This window comes from Lissotriton helveticus, chromosome 3_1 (assembly GCF_964261635.1).
Source record: "Lissotriton helveticus chromosome 3_1, aLisHel1.1, whole genome shotgun sequence".
Lineage (NCBI taxonomy): Eukaryota > Metazoa > Chordata > Amphibia > Caudata > Salamandridae > Lissotriton > Lissotriton helveticus.
The window spans coordinates 431,766,088-431,791,595 of NC_136061.1; the positions used below are offsets into that span (position 1 = coordinate 431,766,088).

Sequence of the window (25,508 nt, forward strand, 5' to 3'; positions counted from 1 at the left end):
AGGTACTGCTGTGATGAGGTAGACTCCAAGGCTAAGAAACTAAAAGAGAAGCTGATGGTGGTACAATTGCAGGCAGCAGGAAAGGGGGGACCGCAACAACAGCAGCAAGGGACAGGTACAGGAGGTAAGAAGCAGTACAGTCAGAACAAGGGTAATGAGGAGAGTACTACCTTTAGACCCAGAGTAGACATAGCTACCTTGAAGAAAACGACTAGGTGTCACCAGTGCAACGAGTTGGGGCATTGGAAACGCGAGTGCCCTTACAATGTGGAGATCGGAGAGCAAGAGATAGAGGAGGAAGAGGTTCAGAGCGCACCTATGAGAGGGGCGACGCCATACCAAGGAAAGGTGCTCAAAGGGGGGGGGGCTCCTCCCCGAGCCCAGTTCCCGCAACCTCCTCGAGTAGGGAGTATGGGTAAGACCTATAGACAAATGCCCCTGTTTGTGGAAGGTGAAGAATGCTATTATGTGGACCCATTAACCGGACAGAGAGTGGAAAGAGAAGACTGCACCCTTGGGGCAGCCTTAGAGGTAGATCAGAGGGGACCCTATGTGGAAGCAGAAGTAGCAGGGTGCCCTACGACATTTCTGGTGGACACAGGAGCCACTAGATCCACGATCAGATCAGCTGCAGTTCCAGACCTGCCCATGTCTGGAGAGACCATACAGGTGGTAGGGGTCGCAAACAGGAGAATAACCAGCCAATTGACAGAACCGGTACAGGTGAAAATAGGGAAGTACAGCGATGAGCACCAATTTGTGGTTTGCGATTCAAGCCCTGTGTGTCTGCTAGGAAGAGACCTGTTGTGCAAATTGAATTGTACTATATATTGTACACCCCAGGGAGTGGAGGTATTGACTAATGATGATGATGCAGATTTCAAAGTTGCAAACTCAAGAATATGTGTGGAGCTGTACCCTACTTTGACAGTAGACGAGCTTCCCTGGGATTTGAGAGAGACAGTGGCATCAGAGGTATGGGATTTCACTGGGGAAGAGATTGGATTGGTCAAAGGGGTGGACCCAGTGAAAATTGTAGTGAAACCGCATGCTGAGTTCCCAAGAACACCCCAGTATAAACTGACTCCAGAAACGATTGCAGGCATAAAACCCGTGATCGAGTCCATGATTAAACAGGGAATACTGAAAGAAATCGTGGGTAGTCCATGTAACTCCCCGATTATGGGTCTGCAGAAACCAAATGGGAAATTCCGGATAGTGCAGGACCTTCGAAAGATTAATAACATAGTCGTTTCATGTTGTCCAGTGGTACCGAATCCATCAGTGATACTGTTTCAGATTCCATTCCAAGCTGAGTGGTTCACTGTGATAGATCTTTGTCAGGCTTTCTTTTCGATCCCTTTGGACGAAGATAGCCATTTTCTTTTCGCATTTAAGCTGGAAAATCGCGTCCTAACATGGTGTCGTATCCCTCAGGGGTATACAGAGAGTCCATCGATCTTTAACCAGCTTCTGAAGAAAAATCTTGAAAGTCTAGTGCTGCCCCAGAAGTCAGTTCTGGTCCAGTACATAGACGACCTCCTTGTGGCGTCAGAAACAGAAGAAGCTTGCAGGGAAGACTCCATTGCTTTGTTAAATCACCTAGCTGCCAATGGGCACAAGGTGTCCCCGGGAAAATTGCAGTACTGCCTGACAGAAGTGCAGTACTTGGGACACAGAATTGAGAAAGGCAAACGAAAAGTGTCACCAGATAGGATAGAGGCGATCATGAAAATGAACGCGCCTCAGACACAGAGAGAGGTCAGGATGTTCCTAGGGATGGTGGGTTATTGCCGACAGTGGATCGTGAACTTTTCACTGAAAGCAAAGCCCTTGCAAAAACTGACGCACAAAGAGGTGAGTGATCCGGTACCATGGGACAAAGACTGTTTGATGGCATTCTTACAGCTGAGAGAGGACCTGTGTCGTGCTCCGGCATTGGGAATGCCTGATTACAATAAACAATTCTTTCTTTACTGTTGTGAGAGAGAGGGTTGTGCGTTGTCTGTGTTGGTCCAAATCCATGGGAATGCCCGTAGACCAGTTGCTTATTTCTCGGCTACTTTAGACCCAGTAGCCGCAGCGTTGCCCGGATGTCTCAAATCCGTTGCTGCAACGGGTGTCAGCATTGAGAGATGTGAAAATATTGTTATGGGGCACCCGTTAGAGGTGTGCGTGCCACATTCTGTTGAACTGTTGATGACCAGGACCAAAACACAGCATCTGACCAACAGCAGGCTCACGCGCTATGAGCAAGTTATTCTTGCTGCAGAGAACGTGACCCTCAAGAGATGCTCTGTTTTGAACCCTGCTACCTTAATGCCACTTCCAAATGATATTGATGATGATGATGAATATACAGACCATGACTGTCTCGATGTGACTGAACTATGCACCAAACCCAGACCCGACATCGTAGATGAGCCACTGACGGACCCAGATGAAGTTTTCTTTGTCGATGGCTCATGTGTAAGAGACGAAGTTGGGCAGTTAAGAGCAGCTTATGCTGTTTGTACAATTGAAGGAGTTGTGGAAGCAGGGTGCCTGGAAGGAGTACACTCCGCTCAGGTAGCCGAGATTATTGCCCTAACACGTGCTTGCTTAGCAGGCAATCAAATTCGAGTCACCATCTACACCGACAGCCAATACGGGTTTGGGGTAGTTCATGATTACGGGCAGTTATGGTCTCAAAGAGGGTTCATGACTTCTTCAGGCTCTCCCATTCGCAATGGAGAGTTTGTGCGCTTGTTGTTAGAAGCATTGCAATGTCCAGCAAGTATCGCAGTTGTAAAGTGCATCGCACATACCAAAAATGAGGACTTTGTTTCAAAAGGCAATAGATATGCTGATGAAGTTGCGCGGTATTGCGCAGAACAAGGTTACTCTTTCACAGAGGTGGATGTGGGTGGAATAAATGTAAGAACTGAATTAGCCATGATACTGGAAACTGTTGATACTTGGGATGAACTGTCAACCATGCAAGAAAATGCTCCTGATTCTGAGAAAGAAACATGGGAAAAGGCAGGATGTGTAATGGGTGAGACTCATTTTTGGGTCTCAGCAGACGGCAGAGCAGTGTTGCCCAATGAGATGGTGAGTCCAATGGCTAGACTCATACATGGTCCAGTACACTTAGGGAGAGATGCTATGCTGAGAGTGTTTAGACAGACTTGGTACAATCCTAAGTTTAGAATAGCAGCAGAAGCAGTGTGCCAGCGTTGTGTGACCTGCCAGCAGCTGAATGTAGGGAAAAGAACACCAGTTGCACTAAGTCACATAGGAAGGTCTGGAGGTCCATTCAACAGAATGCAGATAGATTTCATTGAAATGCCAAGATGCAACCGCCTCCGCTATGTCCTGGTGGTTGTTTGTGTGTTCTCCAGATGGGTTGAGGCATACCCTACACGTAGGTGCGACACCCTCACAGTGGCTAAGTTACTGCTTAGAGAACTTATCCCTCGGTTCGGGGTGCCGGCCTTTTTGGAATCAGATAGGGGAACACATTTTAACAGCGAGCTTGTGAAGATGATTTGTGTTGCACTGAATATAGACCAAAAGCTCCATTGCAGTTACCGACCAGAAGCCTCAGGAATTGTGGAACAAATTAATGGCACGATCAAGTCCAGAATAGCGAAAGTTTGCTCCTCAACGACCCTGAGTTGGCCTGATGCCCTGCCATTGGTACTCATGAGCCTTCGTAGTACCCCAGACAGAAGAACAGGGTTGTCACCACATGAGGTGTTAATGGGGAGAGCAATGAGACTGCCATCTATTCCAGCTACTGCACTGTTAAATATCACAGATGATATGATCCTGGACTATTGTAAGGGGCTGTCTGACGCCATGCGTTCTGTGTCCCTTCAGGTGCAGGCTGCAGAGGTTCCAGCGTGCCAGGGCCCTTGCCATGACCTGTATCCTGGGGACTGGGTCCTGGTGAAGAAACATGTGAGAAGAAGCTGCTTGGATATTCGTTGGCGTGGGCCCTACCAGGTCATCCTGATCACAAGTACAGCTGTAAAGGTGGGAGGCCTGCCCAACTGGATACACGCGTCGCATACGAAAAGGGTTCCAGCACCTCTGGAAACAGCTCCTCTCTCGGATGGACGTCCAGCTGAGGACCAAGAAGCCATAGAGGGGGCTAGCCAAGCTGTAGAGGTGCCAGTGGAAGCAGGGAACGAGTCTGACCAAGCTGAGGACGGTCAGTACAACAGCGAAACAGAAGACGCTACAGAAGGAGAAGACAGCTGGGAGTACGAGTCTGACCCTGACAGGTCTGAAAGAGAGCGAGAACAGACCAGAAGGAGAAGGAGTAGAAGGGCACGTGGAGAAGCAAATTGGCCGCAAAGAAGAAGTTCTAGCCTGAGGTCAACTCCAGAAGCAACCCTTCCTCCGATATCAGAAGACTCAGACCCAGAAGAAGGTGCTCAGGGCGCTGAAGCACCAGACCGAAGAAGGTCAAGAAGAGTGCGTGTGCCTAACAGAAGATACTCCACACCTGAGTGGACATATCTGGCGACAAATGTCTGTGAAACCGGAGACAGGGAGGATCCGAGCGGTGGTGGTGTCCAGTTCTGAGCCCATTATCACCGTGGAAATACAACTGTTGGTACCCGGTGTCGAACAAGAAGGGTCACTAACATTCGTGCTCCCCAGACCTCCCCGCCTCAGCAAGTTAAAACACATGTTTCTTACAGAATTGAAATTCCCCGACTTTGGTACCACGATAACAGCACATGAAGAGCATACTCTTCGCATGGAAATATTGAACTATGCTATTGAAGCTGCAACCACAAATCTAATAGTCGATTGTTAAAGGACTTTGTAAATAAAGCAAGCAGAAGAAAAGAAGATTACCTAGCGCCCAGGAAGCAGAGAATTTTAGGGAACCCCTTGAGTGGATGGAGAAGGGCTAGGGTTGTCTTTTTGAACTGGGAAAGGACTTTTTGCGAAAAAGGCTGTCAGCCTCCAGCTGTGTGGATTCTAAAGACAAAAAAGGATTGAAAGAGACTGTAAAGGAACGAGAGGAAAAGAACTTTTTTTGCAAAGAGAAAGGGAAAAGCTAGATTGTCTGACGAAATGGAGGCCGGCACCCCGAACCGCAGAGCTAAATGTATAATAGGTACACTAATAGTAGGAGTGATAATATTAATAGCTTTAGTGGTAACAATTTCTTATGTAAAGGGACATGAGGAAGAGGTAAAGGTAACTGATGCGAATTCTGTAGTAACACTTACACCCACTGTTGCAGGTGAGAAAAGGGAAAACACTCAAGAGAAAGCGTTATTGGCTGCAGAAGCCCGCAGGTTACATGTAGACGAGTCCCAAGGAGACTTTAGGTCAAATGCTTATGCTAAACTTTTGTATGAATACGTGGATGCCATGGAGGTTAAGGATTGCTACGTCTGCATGCAGTTGCCTGCGTCTGTAGATGAAGGAATTCGATATCATCACCTCCCTCTGACATATGGCATTACATGTAGCTTATTGCTTAGTATATTTTATGAGAGAGATAGTTTTGAATACTATTTCTCCAATTATGATTCTGTGTTGCCAGAAGTCCCGAATTATAAGCAGATGAATAAATGGGATTACTGGAAGAGTGAAGACAGATTGGCCAAGTTCTTCATTCCTTGGATTACCTTAGATACTTCACATGCCCGTAGAAATAACCTGACATGTAAGGTGTCAGAAGTCGAGAAAAAGTTCATAGGGCAGGTGGATGATCGTTACAGGAGACAGAAGATTTTGAAAAAATCAGGACAAGGGAAATTAGATTGGACCGAGGAAGAGAAGTCACACAAGAGAAAGGGTAGTAGTGGTCCAATAGCTTTAGATAAAGCGCAGAGAGGAAAGTTATGTCTTCACCGAGCCAAAACGTATTATGAAAATGTATACGTGGGTGAAGTTGACTGTGAACATGCTTTTAATTTAGAGTACTACACTAAGGATTTCCTGAAGGGAATGCAAGTGATTCCAAATGTGTATTTTGTATGTGGAAGAAATGCTTACGTGAGACTACCTGACAACTGGTATGGATCATGTTACTTGGCAATTGTCTTCCCCAAAATATATCATGCACAAGACTTATTGATCATTGAGGGCCAGACATCATCGAGGGGAAGGAGAGATTTAGGCGATGCAGAAATGGTTGGAGATGTCTTTGGAGCTATGTTCCCTCTTTTGGGAATAATCCTTAATGATGTTAAAATTAGACGATTGGCAACAGTTGTCGACAGGTTGTCTGCCAGCACTGCTCAGTCCTTAATGCTGGTAGAAGGAGAGATGCAATCGATAAGGGCTATGGTTCTTCAAAATCGGCTTGCATTAGATGTCTTATTAGCAAAAGAGGGCGGAGTCTGTAAGGCTTTGAAGGTTCAGGAATGTTGCACTTACATTCCAGACCTTTCAAAACCCCTTGAGAAAGTTATTAAGAACATAACTAATATACACAAAGAGATCGAAGACTTGAGTAGAGAAAATGTCTGGGAAAAGGTGGGCCACGGAATGAGTACAGTTGGAGGGTGGTTTTCCACCTTGGGCAAAAGCTTTATTTGGTATATCCTAAAGCCTATCATCATAATATTGATCTGTGGGATAATATTGTGGGGATTGGTGAGGGTATTCAAATGGTACAGAGCAAGAAGGTCAGAAAGGGCCCAAAGAGAACAGTTGCAGAGATTGGCTGCCATACAAGATAATCAGTACAGGAGCCTGAGAGCTCTGGAAGCGCAGAGAATGCCAGCAATAACTGCAGTTTAAATGTTAGTGATGACCCCGAGAGGTCATCAAAGGGGGGAACTGAGAGAGCGCAAACTGATATAAATATATGAGTACATCACACTTACCTATAGAGAGCATAATTCATGAAGAGAAATGCCATGAGTGCTAATAGTATCTGAAATTATATTCTAAATGTATAGCTAATATAGAGATTTAAGTAGAAGTGGAATTAATACAGAAATGTGTGACATTATATGATTTTAGTAGATGTGATTATTTTGAATCTATGTCGTGTAGCTATTAACATAAGATGGTCTGTGGTAAAACGCAGAACGTGGTAGGCCTCAGGGCCAGAGCTGGAGCTAAAAGGGAAGGTGTTTCTTTTCACGACACAGATTGTTTAACGTTTTTGGTCATTGCATTAATGGGCCATGATTTAGAGTAATGTTTTCTAAATAATAGAATAAGAGTTTTAACATGCTTTAATTAAATGAAGAAATAGAATGCTATAATCATAATGTGAAATATTGTAGGCCTGAAATGTTTTAGCATTGATTTACACGTACATGTCTGGGCTGAGAAATGTTGCAAGCCTTTTTAGAAGTCTATGAGAGTTGGGTTCTTGGCGGCAGATATCTGTCTGCAACAGGAAAGGGGGGATCCAATTATAAGTGAATGAATAGAGGCCTGTTCAGTAGACGGCCCAGACATGGAGGAGGGTTCTGGAATGTTTAAGGGGTATCAGCGGGCCGGAGAAGAGACTGAGAAGCAAGGTCAACTCTAACGTCTGAGGCCCAATACAAAGCATCATGGAAAAAGCCTGAAGTTGCACCACGTGAGAGGCGTTTCGCAAGGGGCGTCTCAAATGTTGTTGACTGTTTTGTATTAGGGACAGCACCCCTGGGTGGAGTTAGAGCAGAGACCTGAGGACCCTTTAGAGAGCGGATGGGTAGGCAGTGAGGGGTCATGACTGGAGAACTTTAGGTTTTCACCAAGAGACTTAGAGTGGGTGACTTCCCTTGGGGGTCATTCATTGCTGACACCTTTGTTAGGTTGGGATTTGGTTAAGTAGGGATACCATCTAGAACAGGGTAGGGACGCCTAACCTGTGTTTGTTTTCCTCCAACCTAAATGAAGGAGAGATATGCGTCTATGCTGATAGCTTTGCTATTTTTAGAACTTGTGTTAGTGATTTCTGTTGCTCGTCTGAGGGCTTTTCGAGAGCACATGTATGTAATTGGACCTGTGTATCTCGTGAATCTCATTCTGAGATGCTTGTATTTGCAGCTCATTATATCTTTACAATAAACTTTTGAAACCTAGAAGTTGTCCGTGATCTTTAAGAGTAGAGTCCTTTCTTGGGTGAACTAATTTGCAGATAGGTGTACTGTTTCCTTCCAAGACAGGCAATAAAGGTTCAGTCGACCAGATCGAGGTTTGGATCAATAGATATAAGGTATCGATCAAAATCTCGCCCTTTCAAAGTTAAGGAAGGGTATCTCATCCTCCTGTCAGGGCCAGGCTCAGAAAGAAAACCAGCCCTGGCTATTACGTCATACCGGACCCCCGGTAGGGGGGGATGGGCGATACGGGTGGAAAACACAGCTGCTGCACTTTTGTTACAGGGGGCGAATTTGCAGCAATGCTGCAAAAACGGCACCACTGGTCCAGAACCGGCCCCCACCCTTCGAGCCCACCAGGAAACGCCCGGGCCCGCTACGGCCAGACCAGCCTTGCCTCCTATACTAGGTTCCTGACATAAAGGCAGGCTCTGGTGGCCTGCACAAGCCAAATATTGCACAGCTGAGCCCAGACGTATGACTTTGACCAGTGGTGGAGACAAAATTCTTCTTCTTTGTTGCCAAAACGAGGTCTAAGCCATTGATCTGTCGTATGATTAGGGCTAGGGCTTTGCTGTAATATTTTGTATATGACGGGTAGTTCGGTGTTACACACAGGGCAAAATAATGACGGGGCAGACTGTCATGCACCACATAATTTATTGGCAAGCAAGGGGCAGGGTTCTCTGGGACTGCAGTGACACTGTAGGAATAAATATCTGGCTTGCAGGAGGTGTGATCCAGGAACTGCTTCTCAGGAGTCACTGCTGGGACAGAACATGTGATTGTCTCGAGGTGTGCTGAGTCTTAGAATTCATTTCAAACTGATTGTCATACCATGTAAAAATTCTTAGCTCTGACCCTTCAGAAGTGCATCTTACACTCCCTTAAAAAACAAGAGCTGATAACACCCTTTAATAAATACATAAATATACTCTCAGATACTTGGAGTTAATGATAATCCCTTTGCAAACTGTGCTGCTCCCCTTGTTTCATGGGATTTTTTCTTAAGCGTGGTTGCTAAGATCAGAAAAGCTCCAGATGACTGTCAATCACAAGTTTCTGTGAAATATTTAATGATCACCTATTCCATTTGGCTATACCAAAACACTGAAGAAGGCTTGTGACTGGTGGCATTAATGAGGATCAAATATGTTCCTTTGTCGTGCAGGAGCAAACAAGAAGTTTCCATAGTCTGGTTGAGGGAAAGAAATTGGGAAGGATGGAGGGGCGGAGTGATGGAGAGAGAGAGATATTTGCAAAATGCTAGGAGGTGTTAAGTATTTTACACGAGCATTGAAATTTTGTTGTCTGGTCTAATAAAGTTGCTCCCAAGACCCCCCTCCACCCTCCCTCAATCACTACCCCACGGCATCCTCTCAACCCACAATTGAGTTTTGTGGTACTCTTTTTGAGTAGCGACTTAGGTAGTGGGGAAGTGTGTGGATTTTTTCTCTAAAGGTTGGAGGTCCTTATGCGATGTAAGGCACTATAGGCATTTGACATAGCCTTGTAGGAGACCCTTCTTGCGACTGGCAGCTAGTGTATGTGTGAGGATGGTCTGGTCCTGTGTTGTAGATGACGATGCAGTGTTTTGAATTCACAGTACTCTGCAAATCAGATATCTGTGCAAAGGAAAGAGTAGCATAGGCTAATTCTAAGAACATATAGGGGATGATCACCGTGATCCAGTAAGGGAAACAATTGGAGAGCGTTTCCCAAAGGTTCTCATACCTGGATGGAATGACCATGTTGTTATATATGCCAAGGCTAAGGTCACTGAGTATTGGTGAGAGCAGGGTGCCACGTTTATGATTCTTTATATATTGCCAAATTATGTAAAATCTTGTTTTCTCCCAGGTATTCAGTCAAAGTTAAAGACAGATGGCTAACTTTCAATTAAACCACCTGCATCATTCCTTTTGGACTGGAGACCTCATTTTGAAGATCAGTAGCATGTTCATTAATTAGTGAACATGATCATTGCCAAATGATCTAATGTTTAGGTATTTACCCCATCTGTGAAGTAAAATGTTAACTTTACAGGGTCGTCTGTTTCTGAAGATGACACACAGGAAATGCAGAATTTATATTCTAGGCCTATTTTGGGGTCAGTGATGACGTCTGCACTGTGCATATTACTAGCCTGGTCAACTGGTTTCTTTGTAGCTGTAACCACATGGCCTCATTGATACCCTCAGCTTTGAAGTTTTACAGTAAGGTATTGATTTGAGAGAAGAGAGAACAATAGTGTAGCATTTAAAGATACTGTGCATTCAGCTCTACATTGTCCACGGTCACCGAAAGATGACATCCCGATTCTGACAAAGTACATTTTTGGGATAGGTTTAAAAGAGTTACAAATTGGATACCGTTGTGACGATGATCAATACCATTTCACAAGAGGTATTCAGACAATTGCGCTCTAAAACCAATGATGGCTCAGACAAGGTAAGTCTGAACAAGACCACTCTTACCTATTATCTTGTCAAGGAGAAAACACTTCACTTGCTTTTTGTCACAAGAACACTGCTTGGATAAATACCGGAGGAGCTAACCTAGCAAGTCTGACACAGCTAATGCTATCATGATATTCTTGCTGCCAAGGCACAGAACAAGTGTAGCTGGTGGTGTGGTTTTGGGAGAATAACACGCTGAACACTGAATGAAGTGCTAAAATTCAGATCAGAGCTCTACTGTATAGCGAAGTAAAATAATCCCACCTTCACCGTACATCCTCTTTTTACTTTTAGGTCTCAGGCTCGGACACCATATGACTTTTTAACATTTTGGCTGAAAATAAACCTTGATCCATGTGAAGCCTTTTTTCTGTGTTCTGGATGATCAGCAGTTCATGGGCAGTATCCAGAATATATTCTACCGTCATTTACCACTGGTGTCTCAAGCCTGAGGTACTATTGTCGGCAGGTGGATATCCACATTACGTCCTTTGTCGACTGTACTCTCCTACAGTAGAGGTCAACACTAAATAATAGATGTGATAGTAGGTCTGGAACTCAGACATGGTATGGCACAGAAATCCCTTTCAACAAACTGGAAATGTATCCTTTAAAACAAAGACTTCCTTGTGAACTTATGATGCAGGGAGGGCAGTTAAAATGGTGAACAACAAAATAAAGTATGATGTACTCTCCTTTTGGTGCCAGTTTTAAAATAGCCACCAAGATGGCTCTTCAGGTTAACAGCTGCTGCTGAAACTTTCAGTCATCTGCAGGTGGCAAGTTCAACTCATGACAAGGATGGAGTTCCATCCTCTTAACCATTAGTAAATTGACATGTGTCATATTAACCTATGTTATTTGCAGTGTATTGAAATGGCCGCAGTGTGCTATGAAATGCTGTATAAAACAAGTTATTCAATCAATCAATCAATCATTAGTAGAGTGCACTAATCACCCGTGAGGGTCTCAAGGCGCTGTTGCAAAAAGTTATTACAAAATAATGAAAATAATGTGTATCTATGGGCAATAATATACAGTGTAGAGTTCTTGGCTGTCTTCGAAGTTCTTCATTTCTGCATTTTGTTAAGCGAAATGTAAGAATGATACAGTGCATGTCTGACATTTGTGTCTCAGTGGTTGTAGGCACAAGGGGAAACAACTCAGGCAGTTTAAGCGTATGCCATGAAAAGTCTGCAAATATGGCATCCAAGTAAAACATATTTTAAATGCCCGAAAAAACACCACTCACAAGTGAACTGGAACACAGACGAATGATGCTATCAGCTTGTCAATGAGCTACATTTCTAACACAAAGGCCAGTGGAGAGTTAACAGAGCAACAGGGGCGCTTGTACTGGTTGGTGGCAGGGGCACTGGACACAGCACAGAGAGGAATGACTCTGTTACAGAAAAGTCAATAGTTCTAACAGGGTAGCTGATGGTGGGGTTGGGCTAGCACCTGTTATGTGTCCTGGGGGAAGCAAACATTTGTGGTCCCTATCTATTGAAAGGCTGTTAGTGGTTGAAGTATATGGGTGGCATGGACATCCATTGGGCATGTGCAACCTGTGAACTTGCAGGTTCCCACTATCAACAGCAGGAACTAGAATTTGGGATTAAGGGCCAGTTATGGCTTTAAACATTGATACTCTGGATCTTTAAGGGTTCGAAGGTTGGAGTAAAGGTGACACCTATCAAACAATATGACACTAACTTTAGTTTGAGAAAGTCCAAGACCCTGCAAGGCTAAAGGGTGAATATCGGATTCCCATGAAGTCAGAGATATCACAATTTAGGACAGGGTGATGCACGCCCGCTACCATCACTCGCATTGCTGGATTCTGCCCTGAATGTACTTTACTATTCTCCAAAGCAGGTGTCTACTTTATTCTCTTTCAGACGTACCTAATATAGCGCAATTTGCACAAGCAAAAAATGTTTCCTTCCAAGTCTTACATCCTCAAATTACATGCTATCTCAAAAAGCGTCCTCAATTTTTCTAAAATCCAGCCTGATTGCCACGTTTCCTTTATCTTTCATATTGCCCTCGTCAGCCCTCTTATCCTTTCCATTCCTCCTCGCTCCAAGCACTACTTTCTGAGTCTCATGCATGTTTGCCTTTACGTTTATTAATGGGTTTTTCCAATTTCCAGCAACTCGTTTTAAACATCACAAAAATACTTAATGTAATCTAGCACATCTATTAACCCCAACAACCATATTGACATAGCCCCCCCCCCCTCCACCACCCACGAATGATCACAACTAACTCCTGTTAATGTATTTCTACTCTAAAGAAACTGGAGTGAATGCATGCAATCCCTTGCTTATGCACACAGCACTGATCCCTACAGCCAATAATAACCAATGACACAGGATTAACCCCTGACCTTAGGTTCTGAAACAGTGTTGCTGACTGGCATCAATGCCTTGTCAGTGCTACTACCCACTACGTAAATGCAATAAGAATAAACTATAAGACAATTAAGATATAGTAATTATTGTCAGATGTGGCTGCTGGAAACACCTTTAGCATCTGTTACATCAGCATTGCTGTGTCTTCTCATTTTGGATAGGTTGATATATTCATCAAAGTGACTTTTCATCCTGCACATAATGTGGTATGTTCTTTTCATTTAATCAAAAAGGGAAAAAAAAGTTATCTTATGCTTTTTATCGCCTATTCCTATTAAAAAAAAAACACAACACACTGGGAAGCCTAAAGTTGAACGTGTTTAATGCACAATAGCAAGCGGCACAGCAAAATAATGATCATAGTTGGAGCCTAGTGCTAAAAATGCATAACATTTATTTTAAGACAGTCCATATAGGTTTTCTATTAATATAAGTGTATGTAACCTTGTCATGTGCCAGAAACATGTTACTTTCAGCAAAAACATATGTAATGAGCAGATGGCAGAATCTTCTCCCTGAGGAAGCTCAAGGCTAGGGGTGGGCGAAATATTCTGTTCCGCAAACTGAAGTGGTGGAATTTTGGTGACTCTATATTGCTCTTGTAACACAGATGTCGAGCCAAAGTCCTCCAATCGCCATGTGGCGGCATTTATTCACATGCATGGCTCCAGAACACTAAGATGGTGAGCACGAGCTAGATTTGGTGTCCACTAGCGCTAGTGCTATTTCCAGTCACTAGGGGGACATCCAGCGAGATTTTTCTAATTTGGGCGGTCTTGACTGTTCACAGTTGTAAGGGGTGAGGTTCCACACTACCATTTACTTCTGGAACACTCTGACGGATGGATCGTTGGTTCCTGATTGTCAGTGTAGAGGGAAGAGACAACTCACAACAACAATTTATGCTGAATTTTATGGGCCCAATAACTCATGACTCCGAAGAATCACATACTCCGGTTCTACGTTTAGTCTATTTATTACAAAGCCACAAGTAATTGGACATACAGGCACCTCAAGACGAGGTTATAAAGATACATTGGAACTAATACAAAGGCAAACCTAAGAACGAAGTTAACTCATAAACAGAATGACAAACTCAAGAACCAGAACGCAGTCAATGACTTCATCTGAGACTCGTAAGTAAAGAGCATTAGTCTATCCCTATACTAACACTACAGTGGAATCCCTACTTAACATCTTCTCAGGCAAGATTAGGAAAAAAGGTGTCGGCCCGTGAAGACTTCCTAAGAAGTACACTCCCATTGAATGGGTCAAGTAGCATAAGCTATGGAGCTCGTTCTAAGATGCTCCTTGTCCTCTTCGTGTCTCCCCTCTTCTCTCTCTCTCTGTCCCTAATTCGAAAATCAGATTCACAAACCACGCCCATTCTGGTCTCCTGATCAACTCATCCCACTAGACACCTCATAGGTGAATTTCCACTCCACATCGACAATCTCAGCCCGACACGATGACCTTGATTCCCAGGCCTTCTCCAGCGAGAAAGAACACCGTCTCTCATTATCAGCTACTCATACGCTCATTGTATCCTCTCCTCCCAAAGTTTAACTCTTAAAACAAAAGTTATTCTAACTCACAACGATGAATTCACCACCTGCAACAGAATGTGAGAAAGAACAAAATCCAACATGCACATGAAATTCAAACTAACACATTCAACCCCCCTTAGAGAGCTTCCAGGGCAAAAAGTATTTCCAGGCCTACAGAAATCGACCAACATAAGAAAATGACATATAAGCCTCATAACATTACATATAAATGAACACTTTACTGAGCATTTCTAAATCATCATGCTACATGAGCACATCAAATATGTCAATACTTGTAAGTGACGTATACAACATTCTACACGTTACTGCTTTCAAGCTAGCACAAATTATTCTGCAACGTTTAATGGTGCACGTTATGTAAATGCGACTTTAACACATCATTTCCATGTTATCACAATACATCTCTAACACTCATGTTAATACGACAAAAGAATAAATGTAGATGCAAACTACTCATGATTATGATGCATCCCTGCAAATGAAAAGAGCACCATAGCGCTCTATCACAGTCAAAAAGCTGCCATTCAAGTGGAAAATCTACTTGAGCAGCAGTAAAACCAACCTGAGTAACTGCGCACTCTGGTGTGCAGTGTGGTGCCGTTAGTGCTGATTTTTCAGCGCTGAATTACAGCACGAGCAGCGCAACGTGTCTATTTCTGTTTTTACATAACTCTGCGGAATTCCGCAGAGACATATTCTTCGAGTTCCGCCCACCCCTACTCAAGACGTCCTTGTGAAGGAATATTCATGAATACAGTACTGAGTAACTATTTTTCAAAAATCCCAAGTCCATTTGCCAGAACTGATAGCCAGGTCTTGGTTTGCAAAATGAGCTAATGTACAACCTTGAATAACTTCTAGGCCTACTAGAGTCAGGAAAAGTAGCAAGCATATTAGAAGTCAGTAGGTGCTTCAAACCAATATGAAACAACATCCACATTTGTTTATAGAAATATATCACTGCACTCTTTGTCGGACATATGTGAACAATAATACTGCTAATCTCTCTCTCTATATATATATATATATATATATATATGTGTGTATATGTATATAGATAGATATATATAGATATAGAAATATATGGATATTTGTGTATTCAACCTAGTATGCACTTATTCTACAAACAAGCTTCTGTAACTTTCATATTCTGATGGTCTCCAACTACTCCAGAGCTCATTCAGTAATTCACCGATGGCATAAACCCACTAGAGGATTACTTGGCAAAGATAATGTTCAGTTTGGTGAAGATGTTCTTAGCAGTCTCATTGACTGAAGCTTGGATTAGATATACATTGCACTCAAAATACTCAAACTTTTTTCTGTATTTCTTATTTGTTCATAGCTCTTTGAAAACGTAGCAAATGCCACAGCAAACGTATTAATTATTCTTGACAGTAGCTCTGGGATTGCAAAAATAACAGTTGTAATACTTTCTATCCCATTCTTACAAGGACATAATTATTCTACAAATACCACTAATACTACGTACAACAATCTGAATGGCATGTTTGTATGCAAGCACCCCCAAACACAAAATGAAGGTAAAACAACCATAACCCTGTCATTCCGCTAGCAGATTTGCCACGTTCATAGCCACGACCTATGTAAGCGTCAACACTGTGTCCCTATCTCTAAACGATGGACCACCAACAACAAATGCACATACCTTTAATTAATGTGTACAACGTGTTTCTTTCAGCTAGTGCCACCTCCTTCTCTGTCTCCATACTTGTGGTTTCGGTCTCTGACTTGGCCAGGGAGAAGGATTCAGCCCGAATGGATCTCTGCACCCCAAAATATAAGCTTGGAACAGAAACACAAACTTGTGGGGCAATACCGTCAGTATTTATTAATAGTTTTGTATTTGTAGAGCACACTGCTATAGTGTTGCATCCCAGCGTAAGTAGAAGCCAACATGGGTACTCACAAACCTTAAGTCTAGTATTTGGGAGGAAAGGGAGATATTTTCACCCAAAAATATCTTCAGGTGTCCTCTAGCTTAAAGCTTACAGAACGTGCCCCTTTGGCTATAAGTGTGACCCGATTCCCTGCACACCTTCTCCTGCTCTTACATAAGATAATTGAGGATGAAGTGGTCATTGAGACATGCATCTTGTCTCCCTAGTGCATCCCTGGCGATGGACTAGTGTTTGTAGGTTTTAAGTGCAACTATTCACTTTGTATTTACATGGGCCTGACACTGAGACTACCAGAGTAGCCTACTTCCAAGCACTAGCTGAGAATGACCGTGCATAGATGTCGCAGTCTGCTGGTCTGTAAGTGACTGGACTCAAATGTTCGTAAATGGTAGCTTTACTGCATGTCTGTGTTCCTCAGGGTTTCATGTCTCATGTGTAATAGCATCGGATGGTACCAGTCCTGCCGGCTGATCTTGTTGTTTCTAGAGTGCTTTTCCACTGTTTTATTAATGTCTGACCAGTGCCAGTGACATTGTAGCTGCTCCTATGTCGGAATCACTGACAGTGCTACATTTCTAATTCCCTAAAAGAGAGCCATGATGTCCTATCACTGACAATCTGGGTACCAAAGGATGACTCCTGCAGGGCCGGCTCTAGGCTCACGGAGGCCCTGAGCAGGGAGTGTAGGTAGGGGGCCCGAGGCCGCCAAATCCCTGCCAGGGGCCGCCACGCAAATATGTATCTAAGGATATATATTGGTGTGGCGGCCCCTGGGGTTTGGCGGCCCTGTGCAGGTGCACAGCTTGCACATGCCTTAGGCCGGCCCTGACTCCTGCAACTCTGAAAAGTACAGAAGCATATGAACTGTAAAGCAGAGGAAAGTAGCAGTGCTGGGAACAATGTCAGGACTTCTAGCTAACTTCTGATTTCTTGCTATGATGCTTTATTGGCACCCTTTACTCGAACCTACTCCTTATCAGAAAGAGGGCGATCGATTTTCATGTTTTGGTTCGTTTCAAGACAAGCTGTTGTTGATTGAAGTTATAATTCAGTTTGGCTTAATGCCCTTCCTAGCCTTGCACTATTACACCCACCCATGTAGTCGATCTTCCTTTGTGCTTGTAGTGTTGCAGTTGACTAAAATTCTTTGCATAAAGCTTGTTGACTGAGAGCAGTTAGTAAACTTGATTGCACATTGACTCACTTTGTCTGGTATCGTATTCTTCAAATACGTCTAGATATTTATATCCATCATAACAGCATATGCATAAGCATGAAGGAGGATTGCACGGATTCTGAGCAAAAAAATCATACCCCCTTCTGTCTCCACTCTGCATGTAGATCCTCATCTAAAACCCTAGTGTTTCAATAGCTCTTCAGATTCAAAATGTGTATTAGACAAACATCTTTGCCCAAATTGTGCTCATAACCTTCCTACTGCAATCATCAACCTAAGGGCGATAAAAGATGTGCCTAGCAGGATATAACTTATTTCTGGATGTCCCATTGGGCACTTATTGGTAGATCATTAAGTCCTACATACTCCAATACATTGAATGACTGACAGAACTTGTAATGCACACATTACCTGACTGGAACTCTTAGTGCTGGTCTTTCTAAACTGCCTAACTGAACAACTAGGTACCCCTCTTATTCTTGAAGACCCTGGGTGAAGAGGTGAGCCTAATACCCAGTGTCCAGAATTGAACAGAGAATGAGCGTCTACCTCAGACAATAAAGTTTACGCGCCATCAATAGAACTTTACCCTTGCTCCATAGGTTCCTACAGGTTGGATTAAGACAATCTGAGTTGGCGAGAAGCCCAAGACCAACTGCATAAGGCATTTAAATGCCAGCTTAAAACATATGTGGTCTGACTCTGGAAGTCAAAGTAATTCCTTGTGGACAGAAGGGATGTAATTTATTTTGCCAAGTACCATTATGACACGTGCATCCTATGCAATCTCTACTTGGCACTAGGTCAGATGTGAACCTGAAGTAAATCTGGGTGTCACCAGCACGATTAGACAGACAGCGTACATTCATAAAAGATATCAGAACGTGGATGCAGATATATATTGACTAGAGCAGCAACTCCACATTTGGTTATGCTATCATTCGAAAGAAATAGACCGAGTTTTCCCTGCTGAGGTCTATTTTCCAATAAATTCTGGAGCCATTTTATTTTGCTATTTGTGACTCCTGACGCAGTGGCTTTCTTTTGTTATGTTTTTGGAATTAGTAAAAAAAATGCCAAACCAGGCTTTTTTGGGGTAATAATGGCCATGCTGGACTCCACCCACAGGGTTGATATAACTGTAGAAAAACAAACGTAGCGCTGAAATTTCATGAACAACTGGAACAATAAATTTTACAAATTGATGCAGATTCCAAAAAAGAAATACATAATAACACTTTTCAAATTCATTAAATATCAATACAATATTAATTTCATTGGTTCTACATTTTCATTTGCTAGTTCATATCATCAATAGTACTTAATATTACTTCTAAAATTCAGCATTGCTGGTTTAAATGATATCGATGTAGTGCAGTCAAACAATTTCAATAGTCACTTTCCATTCATATCAAGTGCAATAATTGGTTTATTTTATGTTGTGTAGCCAAAAAGTTTTTCACAGCTTAAAGTGAGGGCTGTTCAGAATTATTATTTGTAAAATAATTGTAAAACTTGCATTAATTGATCAAATTAAATAAGCTCAAAATGAAAAACAGACAGAAATGTTCTCAAATTAATGTACATGTATTTAATAAATATTAATCATAAAAGCAAAAAAGATTGAACTGCACAGGCGTGGTTACAACTAAGCCGTCACTTAATTACCATTTAGCTGAAGGAATTAGCCATTTTGTTAGGATGTATTTTTTAAAAGAAATCCCTAAATTCTGGGTTTAGAGTGCTCATTTGTTCCCTGACTACTCTAAATATATCTGCTTTCCTAACTCAAATCTCCTCAAATATGTTACCTTAATTAATAGGCAATCGAACTCCCCACTGTTTCTGTCAGGAGTACTTTCTTGTGTTTAACCATTTTTCTATTTGCACAAATTAATTTCTAAGTCACCAAATTTGGGGTTTGAGATGCTGGCCTATTTTCTGACCTCTCCCAGTGCTGCCTTGGGTGTGCGCTTTGCTTTGATGTACGTTTAGAGATGTGTGCTGTTGTGAATGATACACAATTATATGACCTGTCTGTTTTGTGCTAGATGTGTTCTGTCTAAAGCGTCCCGTTAAGAGCTTCGTTGTTATGCATAGGCAAAATTGAGCTGTAATTCAATGTTTTTGTCAGATAAGTCGGATCTACCATTTTGGTTAGGTGTCAAGCCCGCCTTCCTTAACATGCGTTCCATCTGGTATCCCCAAGGCCAAGAACACAAGACATATTTCAGTACCTGTCATTGGAAACCTTAGGAACACTTCCCTCATATAAGGCTTTTCACTTTATACACTGGAGACCTGGTACATGTTTGGTTCTTCAATTTCTGTCACTCCTGTTTGAAAAGATGCTCTGTGTAAGCCTGCATGGACACGAGCTTTCCATATTGCCATCCCTTCGTCATTGTAGAGAAAAACACATTTTAGAACGAGCATGTGATGGCTGTTTATGTTTTTCCTCTCTTAGTTAGATCAACTAATCTGATTTAGTCTGTCATGCCTGAAATACTGTCATGGGTTTTTAGTATCCGATTTGCGCTGTTTTGTGCCTTGATATAGAATCGAATCAGGAAGGAGAGACAGTTACAGGTATCAGAAACCAAGATGTGTGTGAAGTGGTATTTTTCTCAGTCTGTTTGGATTTTCAGCTTCAGCACGTGTTTGCTTGAAGAACCTGCAGCACATTCAATAACTCCTCACTTTTGTGTTTGCCTGTTTCCATCCTAACAGTAATTATCTAATTGATGTTTTTTTTTCTCAAGAAGTGCACTCGTGCGCTCTTAACTTTTCTTGACAACATTAATCATTTGCTGCAGCAGCGCATACACTCGCCGCACCGCATTACGAAAACACACAAATAAAATAAGTCACTCCTTGAGTTTGGTTGGCGGGTGGAGGCGCCATGGTGAAGTGTCAGCATGCTAGTGCAAGATGTGTGCCTGGCAGCCCCCTGTCACAGCCTTTGAATAAACTGCAGCTCGCAGTGCAGCATGGCCTTCTTAAATGTTTGTCCTGTTACAGTAAATGCTGCAATAAAGTGCATTTAAACGGGGGCATCGCTTGCTGTCAGTGGCTCCTAGGTTTTCTGGCATCTCTTAATTTAACTCATTGTGGTCAGCATGCCGGCTGAAGACTGCTGTCTTCCAGATAGCTACTTATCACATGCCTTGACTCAAATAACCGTCCCGTGCAGCATCCTCCTTGATGGTCTTCTGTTCTGGTGACATTTATTTGTGAGTTTTGCCTAGTGCTTCCCATTGCTTTTCAGTTACTTCAGAGTGCTGACAGATCAAGCTTGGTTCTTAGAAAGGCAGGTGAGCATCCAATTGGGCACGGTGGATACCCATGTCAATATTCTTCTGCAAACCCGATGTCCACTTTAGTTGAAGGCATCTGGGAAGAGGTTGGTTTCCAGGAGATTCCCAGAGGTTTTTTTTTCACTGCTAAGCCGCCAAAAGAGCAAACAATGAAGTGCAAAGCGGCAACAGGAGCTGAGATCCTGCGTTTGAATGTTGGTATCTGTTTAGGAGTTTTTTGTAGCCTACGCACCTCCTTTCAGTAACTTCAGGGCACTGTCGATAAAGCTTGGTTGTTGGAATAGGAAGTTAGCATCTTAGTATCCAGTTGGGTGAGGCGGATACCCATGCCCTATATTTTGCTGCAGAGCCCATATTCCATCTTGGTTTCAGTTTAAGTCAATCTGAAGGCGTCGGTTTCCAGGTGTTTCCTGAATTTCATGTGCTTGGGTTAGGCTAGTAGGTCAGTAAACCAATCAAAAGAGATGAAGTACAAAGCAGCAACTGATTAGCACCTTTTGAATGTATTGATTTATTTATTAATTGAGGAATTTTGTATAGCGCTGTGCTTTGGCTTTCATTTACTTAATAGCGCTGACAGATACTGTTTGATTATTGGAACATGAGGTTAACGCCCAATTGGTAGAGGTGGGAAACTGTACCCAATATTATTCAGATGTCAGTTGCAGGAAAGCCTGAAGAGGATGACGTTCCAAATCTCAGGTGGCTGGGTTCTACTTGTAGGTTGTCAATAGAGAAGCACATAAGGTGGAGAGCAGCAACAGGAAGCGGTCTTTCGAATGGATCTATGACCATGAATGGGAGGGGAGAATAAAAAATGTTCTTTCCAGATAAAGCAAAGTCGGGGACTTCTGGATATGTAGAAAAACTAAAAATGGAGGAAGGTTTGGGCCTGTTTTGCAAGCAGGAAAAATATATTGAGGGAGGAATTGTGTTGTGAATAAATCACTTAAAGAGCACCATACAAGAAGGAAGGGTGCCAGGATTTATTCTATGGGAGCAGATGTGCCCTAGTGGTGGAATCAGGCTCCCCGAATTTAACGCCTGCTACCTCTTTTGCCCTCAGTGTGATCCTGAGCGAAAGTAACACGTCATTATTTCTAGTATTTGCCAAAACTCAGAGCGCTTGGAAGCAGGCTGATCGAAAATTCTGGCGCATTAGACAAACTAGACATTTAAACTACTAAGGAAAAGCGGATATTTTAGCAATTTTAGAATAAATTGTGGTGCATCTGTTTTTTTTATTTGTAAATCTGAAGCAGGGCAAGTCGTTAACTGTGTGCCCTTTTCCATCTTTGGCACAGGGTTCTTCGCTCCAAGGGTCTGCGGAAGACGGGGACATGGATTCCATCTGGCAGCCTGAGTACCTGGCACCCCAGAAGACCCCACACAACAACAGGTAAGGACCAGAACCGCCTTCGCACTCAGGTAGACGGTGCCCCTGTACAGACTGCGCCTTCACCCTCCAGTGCTTCATTAGTGTAATGAGACTTTGGCGGTGGGCCGCAGTTCCATGGAGCGAAACCGGATGCAGCGCTTCCCGGAAGATGTGCCGAAAATTCACGCGCCAATTAAAGTGAATGAAACTGTGATATCATCCCAGCAGCGCGCGGGCACACGTTCACAAACACCTCGCGCGCCCCTACGTTGATTTCTCGCACACGTTTGCTGACGGCTTTTCCTTGACTTGCGTCTTTTCGCTCAAAGATAATCACTCGTCTCGGTGAAAGGCCCCATCCCATGCTTTGCAGTGTTATAAGTGTTATTTTTATTTCCGTTACAAGCCCTGAAGAACCGTCACCTATGGGCTGGCAATAAAAAGATGTCTGTGGAAAAATTAATATTAAAGCAATTCTTGGATGACTTTTAAGATTTTGAAGAACTTTCAAACTGTGGGGTCATGCAGGGACTCTTGCACCGGTGTGCATTACAGACGTGGGTGTCGCAGCAAAATGAGCACCAGGAGGCGCGCTGAATGTGCGCTGTGTGACGCACGATCAGGGTGCCCCTTGAAAGCGATAAGAGGGTGTCCCTGGGCCCGCCCCCACCCTCAGGCATTCTCTTGCTGGCGATTGCAGTCACTCACTGCACCTGCCTGTAGGGGGAGCTCTGCCCTCCTTCGTTAAGCAGGCCTGTCGCCACCCACAGTGAATAGTGGGTAAATGGCTTCAATCAACCTTTCACTAATGGTCTTTTGGTGGATAACTTTGCAGTAGGAGAATTGATCAGAGATGGTTACCAGATGGGACCAGTTTACCAATAACTCAGTGCTTAAGTCCTTGGATTTCCTTTTACAAGCCTTTACAGTCTTTATCTTATATTTAGTTGGTGGTATCATTGCAGCCATCAGTAGCACTTCTAGATAGAATGTACTACATTTTTAAAAATAAATACCAGGACTTCCCTGGTGAAAAGGATTAATATGGTGACCCACACATGGAAGATGACAAGAAATGCCATAAAGAAGGAACAAAGTCCCATAAATAAATTTGAAAAACACCACAATATTTGTGAAAAATAATATATGCCAAACGATAAGGCAGATACGAAAGAACCCATCTCAAGGGGAAAATGGAATCTGTTCAACCTGTGACATAGCAGGGGCGACTCTAGGCTCATGGCGGCCCTGGGCAGGGAGCATAGGTAGGGGGCCCCGGAAGAGGGGTCCGGGCAGGGCGGAGCGCGGAGGCCAGTGATCAGCAGGGGGCTCAGGGTGTTTGGAAGTAGAACAGAGCGGAGGCCGCCAAATCCCTGCCAGGGGCCGCCACGGAAATATTTATCTATCCAGAGGATTATTATATTAAGGATATATATTGGCGTGGTGGCCCCTGGGGTTTTGTGGCCCTGTGCAGGTGCACAGCTTGCACATGCCTAAGGCCGCCCCTGGACATGGATATAGGAACACGTGGTATATGGGATGTTGGAACTGAAAGGTCCATCTAGTTGCAATACAGGCAGCCATTTTATGTAAGTCAGTGGTCATTACAGATCACCTGCCATGGACATCTAAAAAGCAAGTGCCACTTAAGGCACTCCTACTGAATTAAATAATGTATGCATTTTCATTCGAGCTGCAGTCCTGAGTGCACCTCCGAAGGGCTGGCAAGAGGTCATAATTACACTTTTTGTTTTTTTGCGACAGCTCGAAGGCACTAATTTGAGTTGGCAGCCACCGGAATGCATTAGTCTGGGAAAGGATCCAGAGTAGAAGGCAGGACTTCAGCGGGCTGGTGCAGGGCCGCACCAGGTGACTGCTGCAGCAGCGGACACTGCACGCTGGCTCACTCGCTGTAGCCGCAGTGCTCTGGCGTTCCTTGGAGATACCTGGGTGCATCCATGCGGCTTTTCATAACACCCTATGCGTTACTAACTGGTGTTTTTTTTCACTCTTTACCTACAGAATCCTGAGGCCATGACCGCTGTAATCAATGCTCAACTACAGCATCACTAGGTTGTTTAGCCTTTTAATGCAACACTGTCTTTAATATGGTGGACTCTGTCATTTAAATTCCTTTTTGATTACAATGCAAACAACGCTATCACATAACTGTGTCCTGTAATGTAATTATGTATATTATCATGTGCCCTATACATTATCTATATGTTAAAAAAAAAAAATATATATATATACAGATTCTCCTAATTCATTATTTTGATATAAATAATTTTAGAATCAAGAAACTGCATACCTGTAATTCATAGCAATAACTTATATACGTAGCATACATCGAAGACGGAGTTGCTTCCGGAGGCTCAAATAATAGCAGTTCTAATTGCCCAAATGATTTTGCCTGTGGAGAATGAGTGTCTAAATCCGCCAGTGTCTTGCAGGTCTGCAGCCAGGGATCTCTTGTGGAGCTATACTCCACAAAACGTTCACATGTGCTACTTTCCTGAAAAGATGTTTGTAGTCTGAATGTGAAATGTTGACAGTATTAACAATAGCTTTGTTGATTAGGTGCCAGTCTCCGAAATGCATGAGTTACTGTATCTAGAGCTTATGAAGATGACCAGTTTAGTCCTTCTGGTACCCGGTTGCAGGAACACATGTCGAAGGCCCAGTTAATCAGTCTGCAGGAACACATGACGAAGGCCCAGTGAATCAGTCTGGGACCTTTCTTTATATAAGAAGTCCTGCTCCTTTATCTGACTCGGTCCCTTATGTCCATTCAAGGAATATTTGAATTGGGCACTCTGCTTCTTCACTCTTTGGCCTCATCCTGGCTTCGATGGGACCATAGGCCGAGTGAGGTCTGCGGATGTCTCTAGGTACAGAAGCTGGAGGTCATAGGTGGTGTCTATTTCTAATATGGAACATACTAGTATATAGGTTCTTCTCTGACTCCTAGTTCCTATCTGACCTTCCACCCTCTTTGGGCCAAACTGTATTTCTCGATCATCTGTCCCATTAACAGTCCATCAACTGAGTCACAGAGGAACCTTCTCCTATTTTGGGAATCGGACATCACATCATGTACCTGATGCTCTTCACACGCTGTAAACCCCTTTTCTGCGTGATGTAATTCAGAGTCTTAATATATAAAGCCTATGTTCAAATTTCCTCGATTCTTTACAGTGTTTGGACACC

General features: G+C 43.3%; 1 protein-coding gene across 1 annotated transcript in view; it reads left to right on the forward strand.

Moving 5' to 3' along the window:
* PARD3B (par-3 family cell polarity regulator beta) overlaps window positions 1–25,508 on the forward strand; it is a 2,182,026-nt gene that overhangs the window by 870,792 nt on the left and 1,285,726 nt on the right. Inside the window, exon 5 of the mRNA XM_078680290.1 lies at window positions 22,225–22,319. Within this exon, the coding sequence (XP_078536416.1) occupies window positions 22,225–22,319 (95 nt within the window). The remainder of the gene's footprint in view (window positions 1–22,224; window positions 22,320–25,508) is intronic.